Source organism: Polypterus senegalus, chromosome 9 (assembly GCF_016835505.1).
Source record: "Polypterus senegalus isolate Bchr_013 chromosome 9, ASM1683550v1, whole genome shotgun sequence".
Taxonomy (NCBI): domain Eukaryota; kingdom Metazoa; phylum Chordata; class Cladistia; order Polypteriformes; family Polypteridae; genus Polypterus; species Polypterus senegalus.
The window spans coordinates 88,511,884-88,539,173 of record NC_053162.1 but is presented as its reverse complement, the minus strand read 5'-3'; the positions used below and the strand labels follow the sequence as shown (position 1 = coordinate 88,539,173).

At 34.3% G+C, this 27,290-nt stretch overlaps 1 protein-coding gene across 4 annotated transcripts in view; it reads right to left on the bottom strand.

The window, feature by feature from the left end:
* Positions 1-27,290, bottom strand: part of wwp2 (WW domain containing E3 ubiquitin protein ligase 2) — a 198,091-nt gene that overhangs the window by 27,591 nt on the left and 143,210 nt on the right. For 3 of the 4 annotated variants that reach the window (XM_039763421.1, XM_039763422.1, XM_039763423.1), the window contains exons 11-16: positions 8,129-8,183; positions 4,856-4,937; positions 4,194-4,322; positions 3,182-3,260; positions 2,410-2,481; positions 1,163-1,251 (exon numbers count right to left, since the gene is read on the bottom strand). In XM_039763421.1, the coding sequence (XP_039619355.1) occupies positions 1,163-1,251; positions 2,410-2,481; positions 3,182-3,260; positions 4,194-4,322; positions 4,856-4,937; positions 8,129-8,183 (506 nt within the window). Of the gene's footprint in view, positions 1-1,162; positions 1,252-2,409; positions 2,482-3,181; positions 3,261-4,193; positions 4,323-4,855; positions 4,938-8,128; positions 8,184-8,464; positions 8,554-27,290 lie in introns of those variants that run through there. The other variant, XM_039763424.1, reaches the window with a different exon arrangement.

Genomic DNA, 27,290 nt, shown 5'->3' with positions numbered 1-27,290 from the left:
GCTGGCTCAAATCAATCATGCCAATGAAGGCAGGGGACAGAAGGACCCTTGTCCATCAAGTATATTTTAATTTTTAAAATTTCTGTTAACATTATACACAAATTTAAACTGCATTTCTCCTGAAATAAATCTCAACTTATGAACAAAGATATGTAATGTCTTATTTGCCAAGTATGAAAAAGCCAGCCTTTCCTAGTTTTGCCACACTTGCATTAAATTAAAAGGTTAGTTTCAAAGCATGATAGAAATGAAGAACTGTGCCAACCCCACCAACCTCCACCCAATAGAAATTCCAGATATATTATATAGCAGTATTCTCTGATCTAAGCCAAACTCTGGATTTAATGACTATATTTTAGCTAAGCAATTTTTAAAACGCTCAGCATTTATTTTTTATCTTACTTCTCTTATTGGTATCAGAATCATGGATAATTCAGATTATTACTTCTGTACATATTCATCAAATGTTTTACTTTCACTATGCTGAAGTGAACAAATGTTCTTTGTTAGGTAGCTGGAGTCTGCTATCTTTTGATAACTCTAGCTAATATAAAAACAGAAAACCAATTTTGCTTCCAGAGACGTGGAGAGATCCCAGCATCCTGTCCGTGGTTCTACCCTGTGGTAGAACAGCATGACGTAACCTACCATAGGGTAAAACCACTGGCAAGACACAGAGAGACACAGAAAGACAAACATAAAAATGAGGGGACTGAAAGGAGGAACAAAATGAACTCCCATCACCATAGAATCAGAACTGCAAGACAAAGTATAAGACAAGATTCCAACACATAAAAGTAATACAGTACTTGTGTAGCATGAAAACAAGCAAACATTGACATGAATATGACATCATGAATAGAGCATACAGTGGAAGTTAGAACATAGAACCTTACCCAAAAAGTATTCTAATCATTAACAAAATAACAACACATAGAAAAACAGACTATACTCTATAGACTATACTAGAAATTAATACAGAATTATGATTATGTTTTGTAAAAAATATTTTAATGAATCTACCATAGCAGTAAAATACCATAGCTGAATGCCAATGAGACTAATCAAATTTCATAAATGTATAAATATATGTTTAACCTTTTTCTAAATGGCAACTAATTTCCAACAAACAGTGCTCAAATTAATCTCATAATTTACGTACCTTGCAATTCCACCATAGTCCAGACCTTCCTCACCTCGCATTATTATATATAGTCTCCGACGCAAGTCATATGCTTTCATATTCATGATCTGAAATCAGGTTAATAAGCAATGCTAAGTATGGAATATACACACAATGAAAATAAACTCAAAGTTAGATGACAATTAAAAAAAGAGAAATATAATGCATTTTAAATGCTTTTTTAACATCTATACATTTCCTGATCTTTCCTAATTGAATTAAGGGTTGTGGAGTGCAGAGGCATATTTTGAACTACATCAGGAACAAGTCAAGAATTAGCCCTGGACAGGGCAACAATACACAGGACACTCATACATTTAACTACACTCATTCATACAGGGCCAATGTATAATTGTCAGACATCCTAAATAGAATATATTTAAATTTTATAATAAAATACCAGCTTTGTAAATCATAGTAAAATATTTAAAAAGAAGCAATGAAGCAGGAAAAGGTAGTCATTAAATTTCTATTGTGCATAATATTTTACCAGTATCCCAACATAAACCTAGCTTCATATGTTAGGACTTTGATTTTGACACTACAGTAAATGTAATCTGTAATATTCAAATATTGTGATTGCCTTATAATGATGTCTAATTTCATTATTTAAACAACAGCACACAATTCCAGTAAACAGTATAATGTCCTATTAGATTACATTAACAAATAATTTTTTTTTTTAGGTTTGATTACATTAATTTTTAATCAATAGCTCAAAATACTTTTAAACTAAACTCATTGTTTTTATAACCCATGTGCCGAAACATATATTATTAGCTTTATATACGCATCAATTCTAGAATGTGCATTATGCAAATTACATATTCTGGTTAACAGCCCTCATATGGAAATCCCAACAGACTTGGCCTGAATTGTTACCAGAGTTCTTAAACCATGACCTTTAACCTTCATTGAACTGCTGATTGTATCATTTTTTTTATTTTAATCTAAAGGAATGTTAATTACATTTTCAACACAGAGTGGATGCATATGTGACATAAATATTATCAAGAATAATAGTTAATTGTTATACAATATACATTTGTACATAGTGAGACAGAATATGTCTTCGTGTATTGCATTAAAATGAAGACTCAAAGCTGAAAACACCTTGTTAAAATATTTTTTTAAGACTGCTTAACAATCAGTGTGTAAAGGTAAATGTTACTGCCTAAGACAACTTTTAGAAATGTACATCACATTTATGTAATATTCTGACCTACCTGCTGAAAAGAATCTTCAAATAATGTTAACCTGGAAACACTGATTTTTACATGACTTGGGAGTGCATTGGACTGAATGAGAGAAAAGATAATAGCAAAACACATTTTATTCAAATAAATATGCTCAAATAAAAAAATGATATAATACTAGTGCTGTTACTATGCCATAAATTACTATAATGAGGTGATTTATTCATAAAAGATAATATGGAGCAATTTTATGGATACTTAAGTTACAAGTAAAAACTTCTCTCACATTTGATTTATATTCTATAAAAGATTTTTTCATCTCTTTAATAAACTTTTTGCCAGCAAATAAACTAAAAATTTAAGGCATGGAAATCATTTCTGCCACCAGAAGGTGACTTACTAAATGTAATCATAACACCACTATACTATACGTTAGAAAAATATTAATGCGATAAGAGATGTGCATCCGAATATGAGGAAATTAAGCTAATGAAACAGTTATTTCTTACTGATAAGTATAAAATTATCATCTGCAGCTACCTTTTAGACATCAAGGCTCTACCTACTATTGTAGATAAAGCAGATTCAGATGCATAACAGATACGATTTTCCCTTCTTGAAAAGAAAACCTGTCACATTTAAACAGTCATGAATTCTGCTTTTCCTTGTTGTGGGTTTATTTATTTTAGCTTTCTTGGTACACCCCATATGTTATATAAAAGCAAATGACTATATTGCAAACTGCTGCAGTATTCGAGACATCTTGCTTACACTGCAAATTGGACTGAACTATGCTACTTACATGACACAGAAAACGGAACTGATGATACTTCCACCTAAAACTGCGATCATATGCTCCTGGTGATCCCCCTTGTTTTGAACTGAAATTTAAAAAAAAAGACAAAATAAACTTAAGGGAAATTATCAATAGTATCAAATTAGGGTCTTGTCAACTTATTTTAGGAAAGATTTTTAATGAAAAAAGGTGGTATAGGTTCAAAAGAGGCCAAACTGAGAAAAAATGCTATTTCTCCTCTTTGCACTCAAGCCATGAATGACTCAATTCAGAAAAACTAAACATTCTTAGTTACATAAAAAATTAGTGGAAAGTGATGAAAAAGGGTCCAGGTTTTGAAAGGGAAAGCATCAGACACATATTTAATGAAAGACCTTTTTATTCACTTACTCGTACCACCGAATATACCGAGATGGCAATTTCCATAAACTAACAGAGGTAGTTTAACAGAAGTGTGATGAAGCTGTCTTTGTGGCAGAAAAAAATGATAGTCAGCAACTACTGTGGTTATGCTGCTTGTACAAATAACAGCTTCAATGAACACATAAAGGCATGGTTTGTTTTACTACTGGACTGGAGTTTGAATTTACCACCAGAGTAGAAATAAGAAGTTACAGCTTCATACATAACAAAGTAGAAAAATTATTTCTCACAAAATTATTCTGTAAGTCTTGCACAACTGCAATTTCTATAGAAGTTATATATTTTAGCAAACATTTTAACTACTAAAATTATACTTTGAGAATACCTTAAATTAAGTTTAACACATTGAATTAGGACCATAGCCTAAAAGACTTTAACTATAGTTTGTCTTCATTTTAATAAAGCTTTTCAAAGTGAGGTATATGCAGTAATTACAGCAATATAGATATATGCTGTCTATGCACAACTGAATACCTATTAATAAACAAGTTGTCAGCATTAGAAATATACAATGCAATAAATATGGCTTTTCACTAAATTATTAATAGACCATCTAAACTTACTCACTCTACAAAAAAAAAAAAATTCTATGTACCCTGAATCAAATCCAGGTCTTGGATCTTTAAAGGTGGTGGTCCGGGTATTATGGTCAACAAAGTACCTAACACCTTCATTTGTGTATTTCATTTCCCATCCAGGAGGGAGAGGTGGCTCCTGAATCATCCTGCAGAAGAAAGACAACAATACTTTACCAAAGTAAAGAAGAAAAAAAAAACTACAATGTAATTTTAAAAATAAGCCAACAACTGAAAATTAATTTGTATCACATAGTAGTTTTACTGCTTTCTATTATGCATTTACTTTGACATGACTAGAGTATGGACAAATGAAATTATATCCTATTACCAATGATAAATCATGAAACCAGACATTTTCACAAATATATAATTATGTTTTTTAGATAACTTCTTATTATGGAGTATATTTAATTTTACTCTTAAAGCCAATTTTTAACTACCTTTACAGTTTGAAAACAATTCAGAGTATTATTCGATAATATTTACAGTATATTTATTAACTACTGCCAGGAGTAACATTTTACAATTTAAAATTTAAGATTAAACATTATTGTTCGATTATTCCAGTACAATAAAAATATACATTCTCGCATACACATAGTTAAAATAATATATAAAAATAGCTTAGCACTTGTATAACAACCTCTTATATCTATAATTTTTTTTGTTCAGACCTTACCCTTGGGTTCTGGGGTCTTCCCATTGGGTTGTATGTGTGTTATGGTTAACAAAGTACACTCTTCCATTATCCTGTCGTTTTTCTTAAAAGAAAAAAAAAATTCACCTATTGTAACACATACGTACCTAGAGATAAATAACTGGTTCTGTAATTTTTCTTTTTAACATATTATTAAAAAATAAAACTATATCACTTAAAAGTTTTCAGTTACAAATAATATATATTTTTACAGATACAACTAAAATAATAACTAATAACAACATTAAGAAAGTCAAAAATGATGGATAAATTAATTGATACTTAGGACAACAATACAGTAACCATAAATATTTTAGAAACCGTTTAGATGTTTAAAACACAATAAAAGTACAATCACATTTTTCCACAGTGCTAAAAGTAATGACAAAACCATTACTACAAAGCATATACTACTACTGTAAAATATACATATCATATCATTCTCTAACCCTTTCAATAAAATGTAGGGTGTTGCAGAGGCCCAGAGCCTATCCCAGTAGCACTAAATTCAAGGCGGGAAAGAGCACTGAAAAGGGAGCATTTCCATTATAGAGCATACTTATACACCCACACACAGATACACAGAGCATATCTGGACATGCCAATTAGCCTAACTTGCATGTCTTTAGGGATGTGGTAGGAAAATTGAAGTGCCTGAATGAAAACTCATGAATACACTGGGCGAACATGAAAGCTCTATACAGACAATGTCTAGGTATGGGACAGAAACCCATAGCACTGGATCTGTGAAGCAGCAGTGCTACCAGCCACATACAAGATAGTTATGTTAAGGTACAATCAGTAATCAAATTTTGTGCTCAGATTTGTCAAAAGTCTTCATTTTTATGTGTCATAGCAAATTCCAGCATATTTATTCCAGTATTTAATTCCAGTAGCAACCATTTGAAGGTAGGAAAAGCACATTGGTCGGGATGCTAGATCACTGCAGAACTTTTTGATACACCCACAAAATTGATCTACTTTAGAATAACTAGTACATTTATATTAATATACTGTGCAAGAGTAAGATATATTTGGAATCAATGAAAGAAAGACACAAATGCAACTGAAAAATGTTAAATTCCCATTTACAGCACCCTAGTCAGGAACTGAGTAAGAATTAATGCATTTTTAACATGAGAACAATGTTTACTATACTAGCATGATCAAAAACTACCTATAAAATTAGAATGAAAGTCTTTTGATTATTGCATTTAGGTTTAAACCTGACCATAATAAGCATGTCAATGTTTAAAAACTTAAATGATTCATGAAGACTATAACAAGAAAAGATGTAAAACGTTTCACTTTCCTGGCCAGCCAAGATTTTCTGAGTAAAAAAATGTAATAAATTATGACAGTTTTACCTATTTCTTTATATATACTTCTTTGAGAAAACCAAGAAAGCTAAACTTAAAGAAACATATATTTTAATCTGCCAGTTATACTGAAAAATGCAAATGGGTGAATGTAAGAAGTAAAAATTCCCAGCATCAGAAATCCAGCTGAGTATTACTTTCTAAAATAAAAATTCAAGTCAAATAAGTAGTGATACATGTTCAGTAAAACACAAAAATATAGTGAATTATCCTGTATTAAATTAATGTTCAAGCCTTAAGACGTTTTATAGTATAGTTAGTATTTTCCTTTTATTTATTCTTTCACTTTCAAAAAATAAAAAACAGCTCACTTGATTAAATATACTTGTTTCAAAAAAATCTTTAATTTTACACACATTGATTTGAAGAATTATCTGGAAATCTGAGAGAAACACAAGCAGAAAGGACTAAGACTAGACAAAGTAGCTCTAAATTCCTTGATTTTACCAATCTAAGAATGTACATCATAAGAATCAGTAGGAGTTCTTGAATAAAATAACTTAACAAAACAAGTGCATTAAAATCGGTATCTATGAAGGCATAGTAACATAGGGAACTTTCACTGAAGTCAACTCCAGCAGACATAGCAATGGTTACAGTGACGCATAGTTTCCATTTTTAAACCCAGAAAAGATAAAAGTTTTATCGTATTAAAGTAGTAGATAATGAGGAAGTAAAAGGAAAACCTTGACATCAACTAGCAAGTCTATTCCAATTCTGGTTTTGTGTTTCTAAGCTCTTTTATTTTTGAAGAAAAAGAAAATTGTTTGCCACAAATAAACACCATTATATAATCAGAAGAATATGACCATTGGTTCTAAGTTTAAAAAAAAATTCATATGGGTTACTGAAGGATAAAAATACGTCTAAGCTAGAAAATTTACTTTAAATATTTAAAAACTACACAGTTAGTTAAATACATAGTAAGTATTATTTGGGCATAAAACCCAAAAAATCTACAAAAATCTGTTATATGATGCAAATATTTCAAATAATATTACATAAACTAGTGCTAAACCTAACAATTTTTTTTCTCAGTCTGAAACGGAAACTACAGTCTAACAAAATAAAACTATTATTTGTATTATAATTTCTTTTTTGAATCGCTTTTGGTCGCACATTTGAAGTTAAAAGATGCACTAGTAGAATGATAATTTATTTTTTGGGCAATTTTCTCCAAATAAACAGACAATGAAAAAGAGAAAAGAAAACATTCCATACTTTCATCAAATAAAACTTCATTTAAAATTATTAACAAAATTTACCTACTCATGTCTGATTTTAAAATAAGATCTATAGGTCTACATTTTTCTATAATGTAACCTTCAAAATAATGCATTAGTATTACAAACAAAGATGAGTTCCTTAGGACTAATTAAACAAAGAATATATATTCTGGAAGAACCAGAATTTATTATGCTTCTATGAATTGTAGCATGTACCTAATATACTAATGTGCTACATAATGTTGTCACTATATACACCTGTGCCACTAAAGCAAGTAACATTCAACATGAGTAATTTTTCTTTATGAAAACATAAATGTGCACTATATAATAAGAAAGTATTGATACTTAGCACAGTTCTGATAATCGGTGTTTTTTATTGTGTATAATTTCCCTGAGATATGCTGCATTTAAATTCTTTTATACAAAGTATACTGTATATGTTTGTTATAATTTTGAAACAAATATATATGTTCCATTAGTGTTAAAATCTATTTCAACCCCACATTAATTAAAACTGGTGCTAAAACCATGAAGGTTCAAAAAAATTCTGAAGTACACTGTTTATTTTGAAAACCTCATCATTTAAAAGTATGCTTTTAAGATAAACTTTGATCGACTAATTGGAACCAAAGGTAACTGTTACTTACCCCAGCCTTGAGGTAGGGGGCCAAGTGGATCACTGTCGTTAGAGACTCCAGACGACTAAGAAAATGAAATCAAAAATACTCACAGTTATTCAAAATTCTCTCTCAGCTATTCAAGATGCTTTTTCACTTCTCACTTTATCTACAAAATTCACTAGACCTTGAGAAATTCTTTTGGCAACTGATCTCAAACAAGCTTGCATTCCTTAAAACCTTTACTATCATAAAAATAGAAAAACATTCTGAGAACAGTGACTAGACATGGCAATACAAGTAGGTTTAAGCTGCAAAAGAAAAAAATACACTATGTTAAGTGCAGAAAAAAATTCCAGACTATACCTATCCGTCTGCACTCCAACTGTTGGCTCGAGTGAATACTATTAGTCTAATGCAGCGTCTCAAACTCTCTCCAAAACCTACACATTACATTAAAAGAGTCTGTTCCAAGGCACAAGGCACGCCCAGACTTCCTGGCTGAATAGTGTACCTCCCCTGCCCTATAAAAAACTCCCCCTCCTCTTTCAGAATGTACTGTTAAAGTAAGCAGAAGTGTGCTATGTAAATTCAGACCAAAGAAACATTCATGCCAGGTCCCAGACAGACTACTAACCACCCCCTCCCCCCAAACAGTTCTCCTCCACCCATAATACCCCCTCCCCAGTCCCCCACCTCTATGAATGTTTTTATTCATTCTGACAAAAGCACCTTTATTCAGATAGTTGTGGAAGTTAGCGTCAGCGTACATGCGGTTATCCCCTTATACATATTGAACTGGATAAAGTCACAATTTTTTTTTGTTCATCATATGTGGAAGCTTGACCAATTTTATGAATAATTCAATGTGTTTATTCTGCTTGGCATTAAAAAAAAATGACTCTATTTAGAAAAATGATATCTGAATAGTCAATTTGTGTGCTTTCATGTTTTTTTGAAATATTCATGATTAATCTGTATGTTGAAATACCACATATGCAAAATAATTAAGATACAGAATGGAGCAGCAAGATAGCGCAATAGTTAATGTTGCTGCCTCACAGTCCCAGGGACTTGTGCTCAACTCCTTACCTAGTCACTCTCAGAGTGGACTTGGCATGTTTACACCATATCAACAAGTATTTTTTTTGAGTGTTACTAATATTACATTTTGCTTCCCATCTCAAAATCTTCATTTTAAATTACTTAGAAGCTATAAATTAGAACAATCTCGTAAATGTGATTTTGTGAATTGAGTGTATAAGAGTGGCCCTAGATTGTGCCTTGAGGTCTAAGTTTTGACGCAGCAAAACTAAAAGCAGATTTCAAAGACTGGCAAATGCAAGAAATACACAAAAATTCCAAAACGTGAGCTTAGCATAAGTAGAAAGGTCTGAACACCTCAGAAAAGTGTGTACCAATGTATTGTTTTCTTTAATTAGTTTAGTTCTTAGCTTAAAAACTCATCAATCCATCTGTATTTTGGTATTTTGATCTCATTTGTAATTTTTCTACATTTCATACCTTTTTGTTCATGACTTTATGAAAACACAAACACAAGGGTACTATACCAACTCAAAGGACACACGTTCATGTTTATAAAGAAATTAAAAATGTTACTATCTAAAACAGCTGTCCATTCACAAACTTCATACATACTAATTTTAAAATGTAATTAAACTGTATTTAAATGGCATAAAGCATGAATTCTTGCATCTACCTTTATGCTGTCTCTCTCTCTCCTTTTTATATTTGCATTCTCCATAATTTCTTTTTAAATCTCCTTGCACTTGACTAAACATTTTCTTCCTCTTCTTAAGCCCTGCCTTAATACTCTCTTTCCCTTCTTGAATTGTGTTACCTTCCTGGATTAAGGAGGTAACAACATTAAACATCGAAACTAATTATCACCTGTTTTTTGATATGTCTATAAACCATTACTAACATCATTTTTACTGTTTAATTTTATCATTATTTTTAATTACAGCATCTTATTTAATTATTAATAATTACCTCTTATTTCTTCATTACTAGTTACATATTTGCCAAGTACAGTGTATTTCAATTTCATTAATCTTGTAATGGTACCATTAAGAACAATTACAAACTTGAAATGTTAATTTAAGATTATTTCACAATGACGACAGATCGTTGCCCTAATGAGCAAGGGTGTAGTGACAATTTTTGTTGTGTCTGAGTTAAATGTTTTGAAACCAAGTTACTACCATTACCAACTTTCAACATTTGAACTAATATCAAGCTATGAAGAATATGTATGTAGCACAACAGCTGATTCTCTAACACAATTTGCAGCTTGTAATCAGTTAAAATAAAACATCTTTAAAATCAGTATGGAGATACTGTAACTATTTAATAAAAATGTAGCTGTCAAGGAAAAATGCCATGAGGACATTTGATGAATGTAGGTAGATGTGACAGTCACTGTGTTCTCTGCTGGTTAATAGCATTTAAGTCGCATGATATAATGATGCTAAACCCCATTATGCACAAGAAGGCACCCTGTTTGCTAACCAACAGTGCTAAGGCTGTTTTGGTATAAATGTATCTACATGTGAAATGTTCAGTTCGATTTGTCTGAACCCCATTTAATTTTCTGTTGTACAACAGATAACAAATTTTGTGTAGTTTATCAAATGTTTGAGTTTATCATGAATACATTTTCAAACAGTGTCAAATTGACAAGTTCTATGGCAGCATTTTTAATGAACATGTTAAAACATTAGCTGAAATACAGCTGTATACTGCAGAAAAACTATGAAACCATGAAGAAAAAAAATCACAAAGTAGACCTTACAGAAAGAACAACAACATAATTATGAATAAAGAAATATGCGTTAGTGAATGTTGGAGGAGAATGTCAGGTAAGATACTTTTGCTACTTCTATATTTATAAGTAATTATAATTCAGTTTAGCAAAGTATTAGAAATTTGCAAAATGACATCATAACATACAAATTTAAAAACTGCTTGATCCAATTCAATGTTGCAGTGGGGCAGAAACTATTCGTACAGCACTGGGCCAAAGCAGGAAACAGCCGCGAGCAGTACACAAGTCCATCACAGGGCCAACTCACACATTCATCCACCATTATCCAATTTAGATTTTCCAATTACCCTCGCCAGCATATCCTGGGATTTGAGAGGAAAAGAGGAGAGCCCACAGGAAAATCCATGGAGACACAAACAGAAAATGCAAAATCAGCATAGACAATATCTGAGCTTAAGAAGCAAACCTATGATTCTGGCTTATTTAAGGAAGCAATGTCATTCAAAGTGCTTTACAAAAAAAACTAAAACAAATTTCACTTAAATGCATTGGTGGAATAGTGTTGTGTGCTGTAATTTTATACTGCATCTCCAGGAGTCTGGCTGTGTTCCCTTGCCCAGTTACTGACTGAGTGAGAATTCTGATTTTTTTCTTCCATATTCCAAAGACTTGTGCGTTAGATTAACTGGTAATGCTAAACTGGCTACATAGGAATACAAGCTTGACTGTGCTTGACATGAAATGACACCTTGTTCAGAGCTAGATTTGTGTACAATGACAATCTTTGACACCCAACAACTGTAAACTGATTCAAATGATATCACTAAATGGATGGATGCTTCTATTCTAGTAACAGCTGACCTGGATAAAGAATAAATGACAGATAAATGAGGAAAAACAATAGTCTATTGTATAGTGCAAAGTAAAATAGAAGATGCCGTGCATGGAAAGAGGCAAACAAACTAATAAAATACTCTACAGTCATAACATGACTGCATTATTTCTAAAAGCATATGCTCATGATTAAACTTCTTGAAATGAAAAATCATATTTTTAAAGAATAGACTGAAACACTAAACCACTATAACAGTTTATGTATATTTAATTGTCTGAAAGGATAATGAAAGTTGAAATACTAATCTGCAAAAAATTCTTCAAAAAAATTACACACAAATCTGAAATGCAAATAAAAATTACAATGTAATAAGGCCACACACAAAAATATAATGCAGATTCAAAAAAGTTGTCTGATTATAACAAAATTTAATGAAATATGTATTAACATATGCAATATTATTGCTCACGGTGATGATGTTCTCAACAAAACATTCTCAAACCTGCTTAGTCAAATTTAGGATTGCTGTGTGAGCCTGAGGCTATATTGTCAATATTACATATAAAGTAAGAAAATCAATCTGGATGGGGCATGAGTTCATCTTACTGCCCACTTACACACACCCAAATCCATTTACAGATATGTCCATTCAAAATGCTTGAGGAATTCAACAGATTTCAGGTGATAGCAATATTTCAGACATTTTCACTAATGAAAATTGATCGCACTAACTTGTATAACCACCAGGTGGAGCAGTGAAAGCTTCAAATTGTGTATCGATACTTTCAACTGTAAATGGATAAAGAGTTAAGAAATTCCAGTTTTAGAATTTAAATTTTGCAGTGTTTAAACTTTTATTTAACCTAATGTGTTATTAAACTGCATCTTGTGAACATGATGTGCATTTGTCAGCCTTACATCATCAAAGAGATAATTCAAAGTAAATTTTGATAGTGATAACTTAAAACAGGAGAAATTAATTTCATTTAATTGTGCCTTTCAAGACACTCAAGGGTACATTACAAAATCAAAGCATAAAAAACTGTATTTGGTACAGAAAATATGCACAACAATATTCCAACCTTTTCCTTAATATTTTATGCTCCACTGTCTTTAAATACAAAAAGCCTTGAAATATTTAAACTTTTAGTAAGATAATTATGCTTGTGCTGATGATACAAGATTTATATTCTGCACTTAATATAAAGTTACTATATGTTTTATTCTTTTCTTAATAATGTACACTGAACAGCAGTATGAACACTTGAAGTTAAAAAAAAAGTACTGATTTAATACCACGTATCATGTAACAAGGCAGAAAATATAACACCTGTGATTAATTCTTTTTTTAAAAACTTTTTTTATGGCTAACATAGATAACTGAAAATAAGAGGAAGGACTCGCTTTGAATATTAATGCTCCCATATTTTCCTGGATCATGAACTACCTGACCAACAGACAACAGTTTGTAAGGCTGAGGGATGGTGTCAGAAATGGTGGTGTGCAATGTTGGAGCACCTCAGGGAACTGTCCCATCTCCCTTCCTGTTAACCCTGTACAAAATGGACTTCCAGCACAATAGAAGCACTTGCCATCAATCAGACTTTCAGTTGACTCGTCATAGGCTGCATTAATAGTAGAGAAGAGTTAGGATACAGGAACGTTGTAGAAGACTTTGTCTTATGGTGCAGGGACTGCAACCAGCAACTCAACATCAGTCACCATTTGGGATGGCTAGCTAATGTGGTCTTCTGTGCTGCAGTCTCCTGGGGAAGCAACCTGAGCTCAAAAGAATACCTGAACAAACTTATTAGGAAAGCCTACTCATCACAGGGCAATTCCTGGACGTAGTTGTACAAATGAGGAAGGTAACAAAATTGGATGCCATTATGAAAAATCTCCTCCATCCCCTCCAGGAGGAGCTTTCTTGGAGCACTTTTAGCCACAGGCTCATTCCACCACGATGTGCTAAGAAGTGCCTCTGTTGGTCTTTTCCGCCTTCTGCAATCAAGCAATTGAATGATTCCACCCAATGTACTCACTGAGTTTATTTTTTATTTATTTACTAATCACTTGATCGAGTGATTGGCAGTATTTCATGTCCTGTCAGTCTTGTATCCTTGTTTTTTCATGTTTCTACTGCTTTATCCATCTGAATTTCTCAGTAGAATTAATAAAGATTATCTTACCTAATATAAAAGGATGTTTAAATGCTGTTTATTAGTTCTTCTATGGAGTACTCAAGTTCGATGCTTGTTTAAAAAAAAAAAAGTTACGTTTCCACTTGTGACCTTTATGCCAATAAAAGCAGTGCTATGCATGGCAACAAAGGGGTTATCACATAGGGAATTAATTCCCTTTCCACTCAATGCTGCCAAGGCAGGTTTTTAGCACTGTGAATCTTTGTACTGTACTTAAACAGATGGGTGGATTTAAAAATCAATAAGCAAACAAACAAATAATTAAAATCAAACAAACAAACAAATCTCAATCAATTATACAAAAACAAAAGAAAGGCCTCATTGGTCAGAAGATATAGAAGTATCCCCTGGACAGGGCGCCAGTAATAAAGTAAAATAACAGGATTGTAGGGCATCCAGTTGTTTGCGTGAGGATTGCTAGATGTATGCAAACTACAGATGTCTTAGTGAAAGTTTGTTTGAGCTTAAGTTAGAGTTGAGGTGTCCCACCTCACCCACTTAGTTTATTTCACTAAACTAAGATCATACCAATCATTAACACTAGCCGTTACCAACCTTTTTTCTATTGTCGTATTATTGTATTTATCGGTGAAAGTTTTGCATTAATTGATGACATAAGATACTGAAGTGGACATTCTCAAACATAAAAAAGCAAGAAGAAAAACATTCACTTTGTGCAGTGCCTCAGAATACACCTGTGGTAACAGGCAGTGGCCAACAGGTTCCATTCAGTTTTCTTGATAAAGCAACCAGTGTGTTTGGTCACAACAGAGTAATAATCACAGCTAATTCAAGAAACATTTATTTAACTAAGGAGTTTGAAATGCTAAACCCAGCACATTCACAACTGAAACATTTCACTGTAATATTTCACATCAAGACAAACATTCTCCAGTCTATATTGTAGTTTTAGAAGTGCAACAAAGAAAACAGCACCCACCAGAACTTGAAATCGCACATCTCTAAAACATACACAGCACAGCATTTTCAAAAATGCTTGTTTGATCACTACAGTATACTAAAAACTACCATTTTCAGTAAAACACTGGTGAAAACTAATATGATAAAGAAGCCCAGAATAATACAGATTGTAATTTCCTGGAATTTTGAGAATTTTGTATGTGGGTATAATGTAAATAACTAATAATGATACTACATATAACTTTGTACCAAAATCTGGTAATACACTACTATTTTGCATCATAGCCTCATAATAGTTAACACCAGTCTTCTCAGGAATGCTCAGTTGCATGTTTTAACAAGTATGACAAGCGCTGTTGTATGGCAGCCATTTGTTAATCAGGAGAACAGCAATGTTCTTGTAATATTTGGCTTATTATAGGAAACTGAATTCAAACAATTTCTGAACAAGCTTTATAAAATGTGTTGTGTTCACAACCTATGCTTCCTTTATTGTAGTGGTTTGTTTCTGGAAAAACAAGTTGTGTTTTTGTTATTTTCAAAAATGGCCATCAAAATGTATGACTATTAACTTTATAAAATTAGTCATCATGGCTACATTAATGTTTTTTTATGATTATATTGGCTTGTGTTAAGGAAAAAAGTTATTCAAACACTCCAATTAACTGTATGAAAAAAGTCTTTCTTTTATTTGAATAGTTGATTGCAGCTCCTTTAGTGGCAAAACTCACACATAAATGCTTCCAATAATATATCAATCTTTCACATTGTCAACGTGAATTTTTAGTCCATACTTCTTTGAAGAACTGCTTTAATTCAGACACATAGATTGGATTGCAAGCATGGATTGCGTGTTTTAAGTTCTGCCACAGCATCTTTCTTCCTTTCCCAAACTTTAATTTTGTTTCTTCTGAGCTGTTCAGTTGTAGACTTGCTTTTGTGTTTTGGTCACTGTCCTGCTGCACAATCCAATCACACATCGGCTTCAGGTGATGGACTGATGACCAGACATTTTCCTGAAGAATATTCTGATAAAGTGCAGAGTTCATGTTTCCTTCAATAATGGCCAGTCTTCCAGCAGAAAGGCATCTCCACACCATCACATTACCACCCCCATTTTGTACTGTAGGTATGAAGAACTTATTGTTCGACACAATATTATCTTTACACCAGATATAGAGAGGGGCCTGTGTCATCTGAAGAGTTGTACTTCTAATTCTTCAGGAACACAGTTCCAAAAGGCTTAGCTGTTTGGTTGCAAATATGAAACAATCATAGATTTTTTTTATTGGATATCAAACATTTCTTACTACTTTCCAATTAATCTCATTTTCACTCTCTTTCATATCATGGTGACATTGCTTTCAGTTCTTTGGATGCTCTTTTTTATTAATTTTACTTCAAAAAACTAATATAGTATACAATCAAGCAGATAACATTTGCAGCATTCATACAACAAATTAAATAGAGGAGAGCCAAAAGGAGAAACAAACAAAAAGAAACACATTTTCGACCTATGTGAATGCTTAATCTAATTTATTTTAAATTAAATCAACCTCATTATAATTTATATCATTATTATAAATTCTACACTTTGGAAAAAATATGTACTTTATTGAGCTTTGGCTTCTATTCATTACCTGAAAATCTAACTAATAGGTTCTGTTCCAAGTGTTAAGATTATTTAGAAATTGACTTTTCTGAAAACATTAGTATAATCTGGAGATGTACTGAATAGGCAAAGGTAGACGCCAAAATGAGAATACTTTAATATAGAAGCCCAGGTCACTAAACTAAAATTATAACTCAAAGAACGTAGTGGAGGGGACGATAATCAAAATAATGACACGTAACCAGAGACAAAACAAAAGAAGAAAGTTGTGGTCAATAAATAAAATATTTGTTGGCAAATTTCATAATGAAACACTAATAAGAATGATAGTTTCTTTTTTATTGTCTCCACAAACTTGAACAAACAAGGGAGTGCACTGATCTTTATACCCTTGACATGGTGATGCAATGTACCAAATACTTCAGCTGACCTTGCCAAGTGACTGCTTGGCAACATGACAATACAGACGGCACAAAAAGATGACACTCCTATCACAAACAAAATGGCACTACTGAAAAACATATTTAATCATAAACATTGCTAAAAATGTATAAACAAAAAATAAATTTACTGATCGCGTTCTTTGACCCCTCCATAAATGCCTAAAACAATGAGTTAGTTATTTTTTCAAACATCAAGGTACAACTTCAAAAAAAATTAAATACAACAGATTATGACAGGAGATACTATCTACAGTATATCTTTTATCACAGCTAGAAAGAACAACTTATAGTAAAGAATGAGGTAAGGTTTCTTTTAACAAGGCCTCCTACATTCAAAATATGGTTATATTTGAGGCACAAGTGCTCAAAGAAGGAAAGTATATTATCAACACACATATCTCTAACGGTCCCAGCACACACTGTTTTCCAAATATTAATGCTTTTTTACACTTTTGAGCTTGGTAGAAATATGATCTTAATAGTTTAACAGACAGCAATATCTGAGCACTTAAGTGCCTACTACATAGGTTCCATTTCTAACTGAATGCTGAACCACTGGATTTCTGCTTAGTTGACTGCAATTAATAGTAAATGTCACACATGGTTCAAATGGCAAAGCAAAGCTGGAATAATTAGTACAGAATTTCCTCAACATGGCTTATTAAGTTAGCACAAGTTCATTTCTGTCTGGCTCCTTGCATGGTCTCATATTACATACATTTCCAATCCAGCAGAAGAACTTAACTACTATGTCCCAATCTGCCTTCTCTCTGCAAAGATTTTTGCTTATTCTCTATATTTCAAATTAACAGTTACAATTGTGTCTTTTGTAAATGATTTGTTCATATCTGTTCAAATGCACTAACAGAGACAGACACTTTGGGAAGTTATTCATTTTCATAATGCAAATTTCTTAGCTAATGTGAGACGAAGACATGAACAAAATGTTTTGTTGAATATATTCTATAAAGTTTATAGTTAATTTTAAGTCAGTTTTATTTTGTTAATAATAATTAAGCAAGTCAGTTCACAGGTGATAATATATTCTTATTCAATCAATCATAAAGACTAATTTTGCCTTTCATTTAGTACATATGGAAGTGACAAGTATGAATTAGTAAAATAAAGCACCAAGTCATCTTCATAAAAAACCTTTCTTTTAGAGATGCAGCTATGGCATTTTTGACACCGATACCAATACTGTCTACCTAATGAACACTGGAAGCTGATACAGAGTACCAATATAAGCTCTTTTATTAGAAAGAAAATGATGCTGTCTTTTCAAAAACTCCCTACCAGAATATCCACAATAAAAGGTGGATCCAACGATTAACTAAGGTGTTCTCAGTGCTCTTACTGTTATTGTACAGCAGAAGTTTGGAGATGAAAGGTTTTAAAGGGCTATAGTTCAAAAGTTCCAAGTTTGGTCATCAGCTAAGGTGCTCCAGAATGCCCCCAGAATTCTGGGGGTTCAGCAGTTGTGGGGTCTCAAATGTCAATATGTGGTAATAATTTTATAATAACTTTATGGTATTATTTTGGAAAAATAAACCAATCAGTGCCTAACTTAGAAGTCTCTACACCCAACTCCATCCTCAATTCTACTAAAAATTGCTAGGTAAAAAGCTTTATAAGAACTTCTTTTGGCAGAGCCTAGGTAATATTTTTGCACAGTCAGAGACCGCAAAATAATGAAAACAAGAGAAAAAAACAATAATAAAAATAAAAATTAAGCAATAAAACTAAATAATTAAATATACTGTATATGGTACATAAGTACACAGCTCACTAAACACACAGACCACAGAAATACACTTAATAAGGATCTTCATTGCTGCCTTCAACACTGAACTAAAAAGTACTTTCAGATAATATGCAGGTATAATGCATCTCAATGACCATTAATGCTATGATTTTCAGCACTTTGCAGCACAACATACAGTAAGTACAGGTATACAGTACCATGTTATGCACTTGCAACTACAAGCAAAGTATGAATAATCTAAGTGCATACCTATTCTGGATATCCCAGGTCCAGTTATGATGGCAGATGTTTAATTTGTTTTGATTTCAAAAGGTGATCTTATGGGTAAAAAGACTGACACCCACTGTCCTATAAAATGCTAATTTCAAACTTTTTTTTTTTTATTTCTCATAATAAGTACAGAAATTGATACATGGCATGAAGCTTTAGGTAGGAATTTACCCCTCTGGCTTCAATGAACATAGCTAACATTATTAGCCCTAATTTAATAGAAAGAGTGTTTTTTACCAAAGTTTTGCTGGACAGTTATGTGAGCCTGCAGATTTTCACTTTGTAGAGATGTAAAGGCATTCAAAATCCCAAAGAGCATTATAGGTTTTTCTGGCTTGTCTTTATGTAGTGCCTGTAGCTATGATATTTTAATTTTATAAAAAATATTGAATTACCACATTTTATTACATTCCAATGAGTAAAGTATGTTACAGTATTCCTTAAAAAATTGACTTAATTCTCTATGCGTTAACTTTGTTTACAAATGGAGTGTTGAATTCAGTCACATAAATTTGAATTTCTTTCTAATGTATTTTATGGGCTAGCTTTTTTTTGAAATGGTCTTAGTAAGAGTGATGAGATTTAAGTAGTATTTGTTCAATTTATTTTGTGGTAAAAAAAATTGAGTGCTGTTACTGAAGTCTTTTTTGTAAAACCAGGAGTGGTAGACCCTGCCTTTGGATCCAGACAAAGTTTAGTTTTCTGTTGCAATTCAGCTCTACAATTTATTTCTGTGTGAAATGTAACAGATAATTTGTTCCTTCAGATATGCTTTAAGTGTTTCCATCAGTTTTCAATAATGTGATTGCAGTTGAAGATAAGCAATCTCAAGCAGGGCTTAATATATACATGAAATCACTTGGCATTATAAGTTTGTTAACTGGCCGCCCTGGAAATTAAAGAAACTACAATTATAATACCTTGTGTGTGTATGTTACCCAGAATTAATCTAATATCCTTCTGTTTTCTCAATTCTCTAATACAGTACCCTTCCCTTTCCAAAATTATCTTAGAGGCCACAAAATAAATTGTTTTAGAACTGCCATAACTGGAAAGAAATAATTGTCCAACCAATCCTTTCTACAACCCGTGTTGATTTTTTATATTCAAAATTACAGATGAATGTGAGACTTGATGTTAATACTTCAATACTACTCATACTATTAACACATTAACATACCAGTCCATATTTGATAAAAGTTTAACCTTCATATCCAACAGTGTCTAAGACTAGTAATATTGGTACCATAAAATAAATGAATAACTTCAGTCTCTATACCCCTGTCTGATTATTTCTTTTAAAAGGGAAATTAACTAAAATGTGCTTCTGCTATTCCTACCTGAATTTCTATTGGTAAAACAAAGTGCAAATACATCCCCTCCTGACTCTTAAAAGACTGAGAAAATAAATCCAGTCCTCTCTGATGCTAATTTTTGCCAGCATAATTCTGCAGTTTTTTTTCTAATACTCACAAGTTCTTGGTAATGAGTTTACCACATTTGACCTCCAGTGTCTAGAGAAAGAGCCTATTCAGGCCAAAACCAGAGAATGTTGCTCCCTGGCCTTTAACACTAGGATTACCAAAGCCTATGAAAAAACTTGTAATCCCAGCCCCACCTTAAATTCATTCGGACCTCTCCGTCAGCATCTTTGTGTTGTAAATGTGTCAATAAGCACAAGCAGCAAGCAGCCTGCTATCCCATTCCCCAAATACTGTAGAAATTTCTTTAAATGTTTGGAGCAAATCAAGGATGATTATTTACATTGACGATGTGCCCAGCCAATCAATGATGTACAATATCATTGACCATCAGCTCAGCCCTAACCAATATTGATGAGCAAGATCTGTGGAGTCTTGGGGAACACCATTAGTCAGACCATGAAATGGCAGCAAGAGACTGGCTCATTTCATTGTCTGAAGTTGCAGCTCCAGGCTCAGCAAGAACACCTTTTTTGTTTCCAATTTCCTTACTGGTGTTTTGTATTGTTTTCTTCCATGAAGACGCTTATTTTTATATACTTTAACACATTGCTAATTATGCATGTTGAGCGGCCATGCAGTGTGCCACCAGCCACAGAGATAAGTATAATTTTTTTAAACACAGCAGAGAAGGCTGGAGTATTGATCTGGTCAAGACATCTTACTGCTTTCTAGGATCTTACAGTACACATGCATGACAGTTTTGCGCATGGCTGCTACAGCTCTGTAATATCTGCACCAAAAGCATCATGGTGCTTCTTGACACACTTCTGCTGAAAAATTTGTTGGTTAAAAGCACTAAGGGTAAATGTGTCATGCTGAGGATTTGCAGCATTGTTGTTTGTTTTTTTTATTCTCTGCTTACCTATGACCTCCAGGGGGGTCCACAGTGTGTCATATAACTGAGCCTGCCCTTTTAATTAGCTTGTTAATTTGGTTGGCAACTCTTAAAGTGATGTTATCAGCCCAGCATATAATAACACAGAAAAATCACACTGGCCACCACCAAGTTATAGAAGATGTAAAGGATGTCATTTCCCAAATTAAAGGACCGCAGTCTCCTAAGGAAAAAGAGCATGCTCTGTGTTTTCTTATATAGTTCCTCTGTGTTCCGAGACCAGTCCAACTTGTCATTAATGTGAACTCACAAATTCTGGTAGGAGTGGGGCAGCTCTAAATCCACTCCTTGAATAGTGACTGGACAGAGGCTCTTTAGTGTTGCAAAAATCAATAACCAGTTCCTTGATTTTGTTGATGTTAAGATGCAGACAATTGTTTTTGCATAAAGAAACAAACTTTTCCACCTGACTCCAATACTCTGTCTCATCCCCTTTACCAATATACATCATAAGTGTATAGTCATTTAAGAATTTCTGCAAGTGACATGACCCGGTGTTGTATTTATAGTCTGAGATGTACAGAGTAAAGAGAAAAGGAGACAGGACTGTTTCTTGTGTTGCTCCAGTGTTGCTCACATCTGTATTAGGAAAACAGTCCTTGAGCCTCACAAACTGCAGTCTGCCCAACAGACAGTCTATTATCCAGGACATAATAGACTCATTCACCTGCATATCTCAGAACTTACCCCTCAACACGGATGGCTGGATGGTACTGAAGACACTGGAGAAATCAAAACAAATAATCCTCACAGTGCTAAAAACTTTGTTCAGGTGATAATAAGCATTCAAGAGCTGATAAACAATTGCATCTCTCTCTCACTTCAACTTTTGCCCAACAGGCAAACTGCAGTGGGTCCAGGTGGTCTACCACAAGAGGGCTCAGGTCCAGTCTTTCAAAGGTCTTCATGATGTGAGATGTAAGTACCACTGTAGTCTGGTCTGTAGTCATTAGTAGTCCTATAACTATAGGTGTCCATAGCACCAACGTCTGCTGCTAACTGGACCTCTGCCTTCATTAAGCAAATTGTTATTTCTCTATTGTTCTACTTTATGTTAATCCAGAAATTAAATTTTTATTTAAAAAAAGTAAGTATGTGTGTATGATGCTGAGGTAATTTCTCACTTTCTCACTTTTTTCTAACTTTTGAGGATTTTGCTTTTAAATTTGGCTTACTTAAGACATTTCTTACTATTTAAAACAAAGTGAATGTGACTAAAATTGCTGATCTCCTTTGGCATTTATATTAATTTGCACTTTTGGCTATACTGCTTGTAAGTAACTGTCAGTATTTAAATACAATTATCCGGGCAAACTCCACACAAAAGTGAATTAAAAAGGGCATGGAAAAAGAAACGTAAACATATAAGTCTATAGCAAAAAAACAAATTTCTGAATTTTCATGACATACAAGTATAATTGTAGCACATTTTGAAGAATGCAAAGTAAGAGGAAAAAGACTAGTTAAACAATTATATCAATTAGAAGGAAAAATGATTTCTGGAACTGTTTTGAATGAAAACATGCATCCATAGGGGTACTACAGGGCTGAACTTGATAACATTTGGGCTATGTAAAATAATAATCTTGACAGAAGTGTGTAATGGTACAGCTTTTTGATAGCTACCTTATTAACCATAAAATGACTACAGACAGTGAAGTAGTTACGATGAAAGAAGCAGCATGATTTCAGCCTGAATTTTGCAATTGACTGGTGGTACTTGGAAAATTGACAAGTCAACTATGATCGTATGAAGTACGAAAATACATTTTTATTAAATGCCAGAGAATGTCATTACAAACTGAATGAAAAACACTGTGGTTCCTAACTCTGCCATGATATAGAAATTAAGAATAGGAAAAATCAGATAAAAAGCAAGGCAAATAAGATAAAAAGAAAAACGACAATGAACCAAAGGTCAGCTGTGTATGTGCCTGAAAAAGAATCAGATTAAGAAACAATGAAATACAAAAATTGTAAAATTAAAATTTGATAGAAATTTAAAAAAAATGGTAAAATTAGTAAACTGTAAACATAGTTTAAATTCCTAAATTACGAAGCACATAATGTTTTAATTGTTTGTGATCAAGATGATCTTGATAGACATTACAATAACATCAATACTGATGCTGCTTTATGACATGAGTCAAATCGCTATGTTTCTTTTACAAATAAAAAAGAATAATAAAGTGACCACTGAAACTCCAATGTACAATTTGAATGCTTGTTGGCTGAAGATATTTGGCACTTTAGAAGGCAGATTAAACCAAGATTAATACAACAGCTAGGAGAGTGAAAGTGTTTTAGACCTGGCAGACAGATTCTTATTTGAAAGGGTGGAATATTTAGGCATGGCTGAATATAATTTAGATGACACAAGAACTTTGTCCCACCTACAATTTTAAAGGACAGGAATCAATAAAACTAATGAAATAAACTAATCAGGTAATTGTAATATTCATGGCAAGCCTCAACAATAGTTGAAAATGAATAAGCAAAAATGAAGCAGGGCAGAATATTAAGAGTTGGAACTGGGACCAACTTTTACCCCTGGTACTTTTCGCTTATCAGGAGGTGCCCCAAGCCTCCACTGGGTTTTTTTCCTTTTGAACTCCTATATGGACGCTAACCCCGGGGTATTCTGGATGTATTGAAAGAGGGATGGGAAGGAAAGGCACTTCCGTCCACCAATGTCCTAGAACACATCGTGCAATTACGCGATAGGCTTGAAAAAATCAGGCCCCTCCTAAAGGAACACATGTCTAAGGCTCAAGCAGTGCAGGCCCGCACTTACAACAGAAACTCGTCCCTACGCGAGTTTCAGCCGGGGGACCGAGTAATGGTGCTTGTGCCCACTTCCCACTCCAAACTTTTGACCCACTGGCAGGGTCCGTATGAGGTAAAAGAGAGAAAAGGGCTCATAGACTATTTGGTGCTTCAGCCGAATCGTCATCCGAGCAAGAGGGTCTACCATGTAAACCTGTTGAAACCCTGGAGGGATAGGGAGGAACCGCCCCTCTCTGGGCCGGCCCTCTCCCTTTTCTTGGGAAAAGATGACCTTAACCTCGGCCCCAATTTGAGTCCCCACCAGCGACAGGAGCACATTGGTGCGATCCGGTCAGTCCCGGAAGTGGTCAGTGAAGCACCAGGGCGGGCCGCGCTGTTTCAGCACGACATTGTGACAGACCCGGGGGTGGTAGTCAGGGAACGGCCCTATCGCCTCCTGGAGGCAAAACATGCGGAGGTGGAGCTAGAGGTACAGCGGATGTTAGATCTGGACGTTATCAAGAAAAGCCATAGCCCCTGGTCCAGTCCGATCGTCCTCGTATCTAAACCGGACAGCTCCTGGAGGTTCTGTAATGATTTCAGACACCTCAATCAGGTCTCCAAGTGATGAGTTACTCGAAAGGCTGGGGACCGTTATCCGACTACCCTGGACATGACCAAAGGGTACTGGCAAATTCCCTTAACGGCATCCACAAAAGAGAAAACAGCTTTCAGCACCCCTAGTGGACACTGGCAATACAAGGTCCTCCCATTTGGATTGCACGGGGCACCAGCAACCTTCCAGCGTCTGGTAGACAGAGTGTTACGGCCCCACCAGTCGTATTGTGCCGCCTACCTGGATGACTTGGTCATTTTTTCCAGCACCTGGGAGGAGCATGTATTGCAGGTTTACGCCATCCTCCTGACGCTAGCGAAAGGCGACCTCCGCATCAACACTCGGAAGTGTTATTTTGGCTTGAACGAGGCCAAGTATAAAGGCCACCTGGTGTTTGGGAGGGGGCTGGTGAAACCACAGTGTACCAAAGTCAAAGACATCCTGGAATGGCCCCGTCCGGTGGTCAAGAAACAGGTGCAAGCATTCCTGGGACTAGCGAGTTACTATCGCCGGTTTATACCTCGGTACCCTTGACGGAATTGACAAAGAAGCAGGCCCCTTTTCATGTGGTGTGGAATAGCGAGGCGGAACGAGCTTTCAGTGACTTAAAAATGGCCCTTAGCTCAGCACCTGTTTTGAGGACACCTGACTTTTCTCGTCCTTTTCTTCTCCAGAACGATGCTTCGGACACAGGTCTCGGTGCTGTGTTCTGCCAGAGCATCAATGGTGTCGAACACCCCATCATATACCTAAGCCGGAAACTGCTGAACCCGGAGACCAGATATGCGGCAGTCGAGCGGGAAGCCTTGGTCATTAAGTGGCCGGTAACATATCTGCAGTATTATCTCTTGGGTCGGGAGTTCACCCTGGTGACGGACCATGCCGCTCTCCAGTGGATGGCTCTGCATTGGGAGTCGAATCCCTGGGTCACAAGGTGGTTTTTGAACTTGGAGCCCTACAAGTTTACTGTCACTTATCGCAGGGGTGGCCTGCAGGCCAATGCTGATGCTCTCTCCCGGGTCCACGACCTCTCGGTTCAGACTGCCCGACCCGATGGGTCTGGGCTGTGTTACTGGGTCATGTCACGCACGAGCACATCTGGTGCAGCTGAAGGACCCGACATACACTGCGATAAGCCCGGCCAGGGGACAAGGCAGCGTACTAAAACTCTCTCGTTCCATAGAAACGCCGCCATAAACCAAACTGGACCAAACAAAGGACTGCACTTCCTGGTTCCTTTCTTCCCTCTGGTCCCCCAATGATGACGTCCAAATCTCATATACCACCACGTCTTCCCAGCATCCATCATGTCTGATTTCCGGTCCGCCCCTTTATATTGTTCGTCCAAACCCTTCATTTTGTCTTTTGTTTTCAAGCTTTTTGTCTGGAGAAAGACCTATTTTTGTTACAGTATACGGGGCTCAAACCCCAACCCTTTATGCTTGTTTCTGTGCTTCTTTTACTCCTGTTACTGTGGTTTGCTATGATTCAAATGGATCACTGATGCAAATTTCATATGATGCTCTGTGAAAACATTCAGCTGACATATTAGAGCTGAAATATATGGATTTGCTAATCTCAAAAAAAAGGTCAAACTATAATTGTTTAAAATGTTTTCATCCTCAGTCTTAGTTTTATGATACCCACACCATAAGTATATTCATTCTCTATTGTAATTAAATACATTACATACACTGACTCACAACCAAAACATGCTTCAATTTTAACAATATCTTTTCCCTGTTTCTTTTCTGATCCAAAACTATTAATATATTACAGCACTTCCTTACTTTATGACTTTCTTATAACACATGGTCCAATCTCTTAATTTTTTATACTTATACTTCCTTATACTTTGAATGCTACTCATTTTATTACAGTTGCCTATATTTCTCTTTCAACATTTTGGAAACATGTACAAACATATTATACTGCTGTACAAAGATAACATTTATATTTGGTAGAATCACCACCCACGACAGGTAAGCTAAAATAAAAACAAATTAGTGGTATAACCACATTTTTCTAACTCCAGGGTTCCTAAACATGCTTAAACGTACCAATTAAAATAAAATATGGGTATTTGGGTAAAAATGGTTTTAACCATATTTCTTCTCTTATTGTCATTATACAAAGCCTATATTTGTTAACCTTTTATTGCTTTATCATGAACACTGTAATTTATATTTTACCTAAATTGGGATTTCTAAACATAACTATAATTGCACAATAGCTATTTTTGCTACACTGACTACAAAAATTGTACAAATTATAGTTTAACCTACTGTAATTTCATTTGGTATGTGACAAGCAATTACCCATCTCTAAAAGATGATGATATTTTCAGTATTCCTCCTTTGTAACATCCCACAACTTTTGTTTTTCAGACTACTTAAGGAAAGGTAATTCTTCAATTTTCTTTTCTGTAACATGATAACATTGACATTCTTCTCATAGTCTCTGCTATCCTATGCTAAAGTACAACTAATACAATACTTTATCTTAGTATCATATTAAATCTGTCAGTATACCTATAGTGCAATACATTTATCATATCCCCATACTGTTGATGCTGTTTTTCCTTTTGGAACTTTAC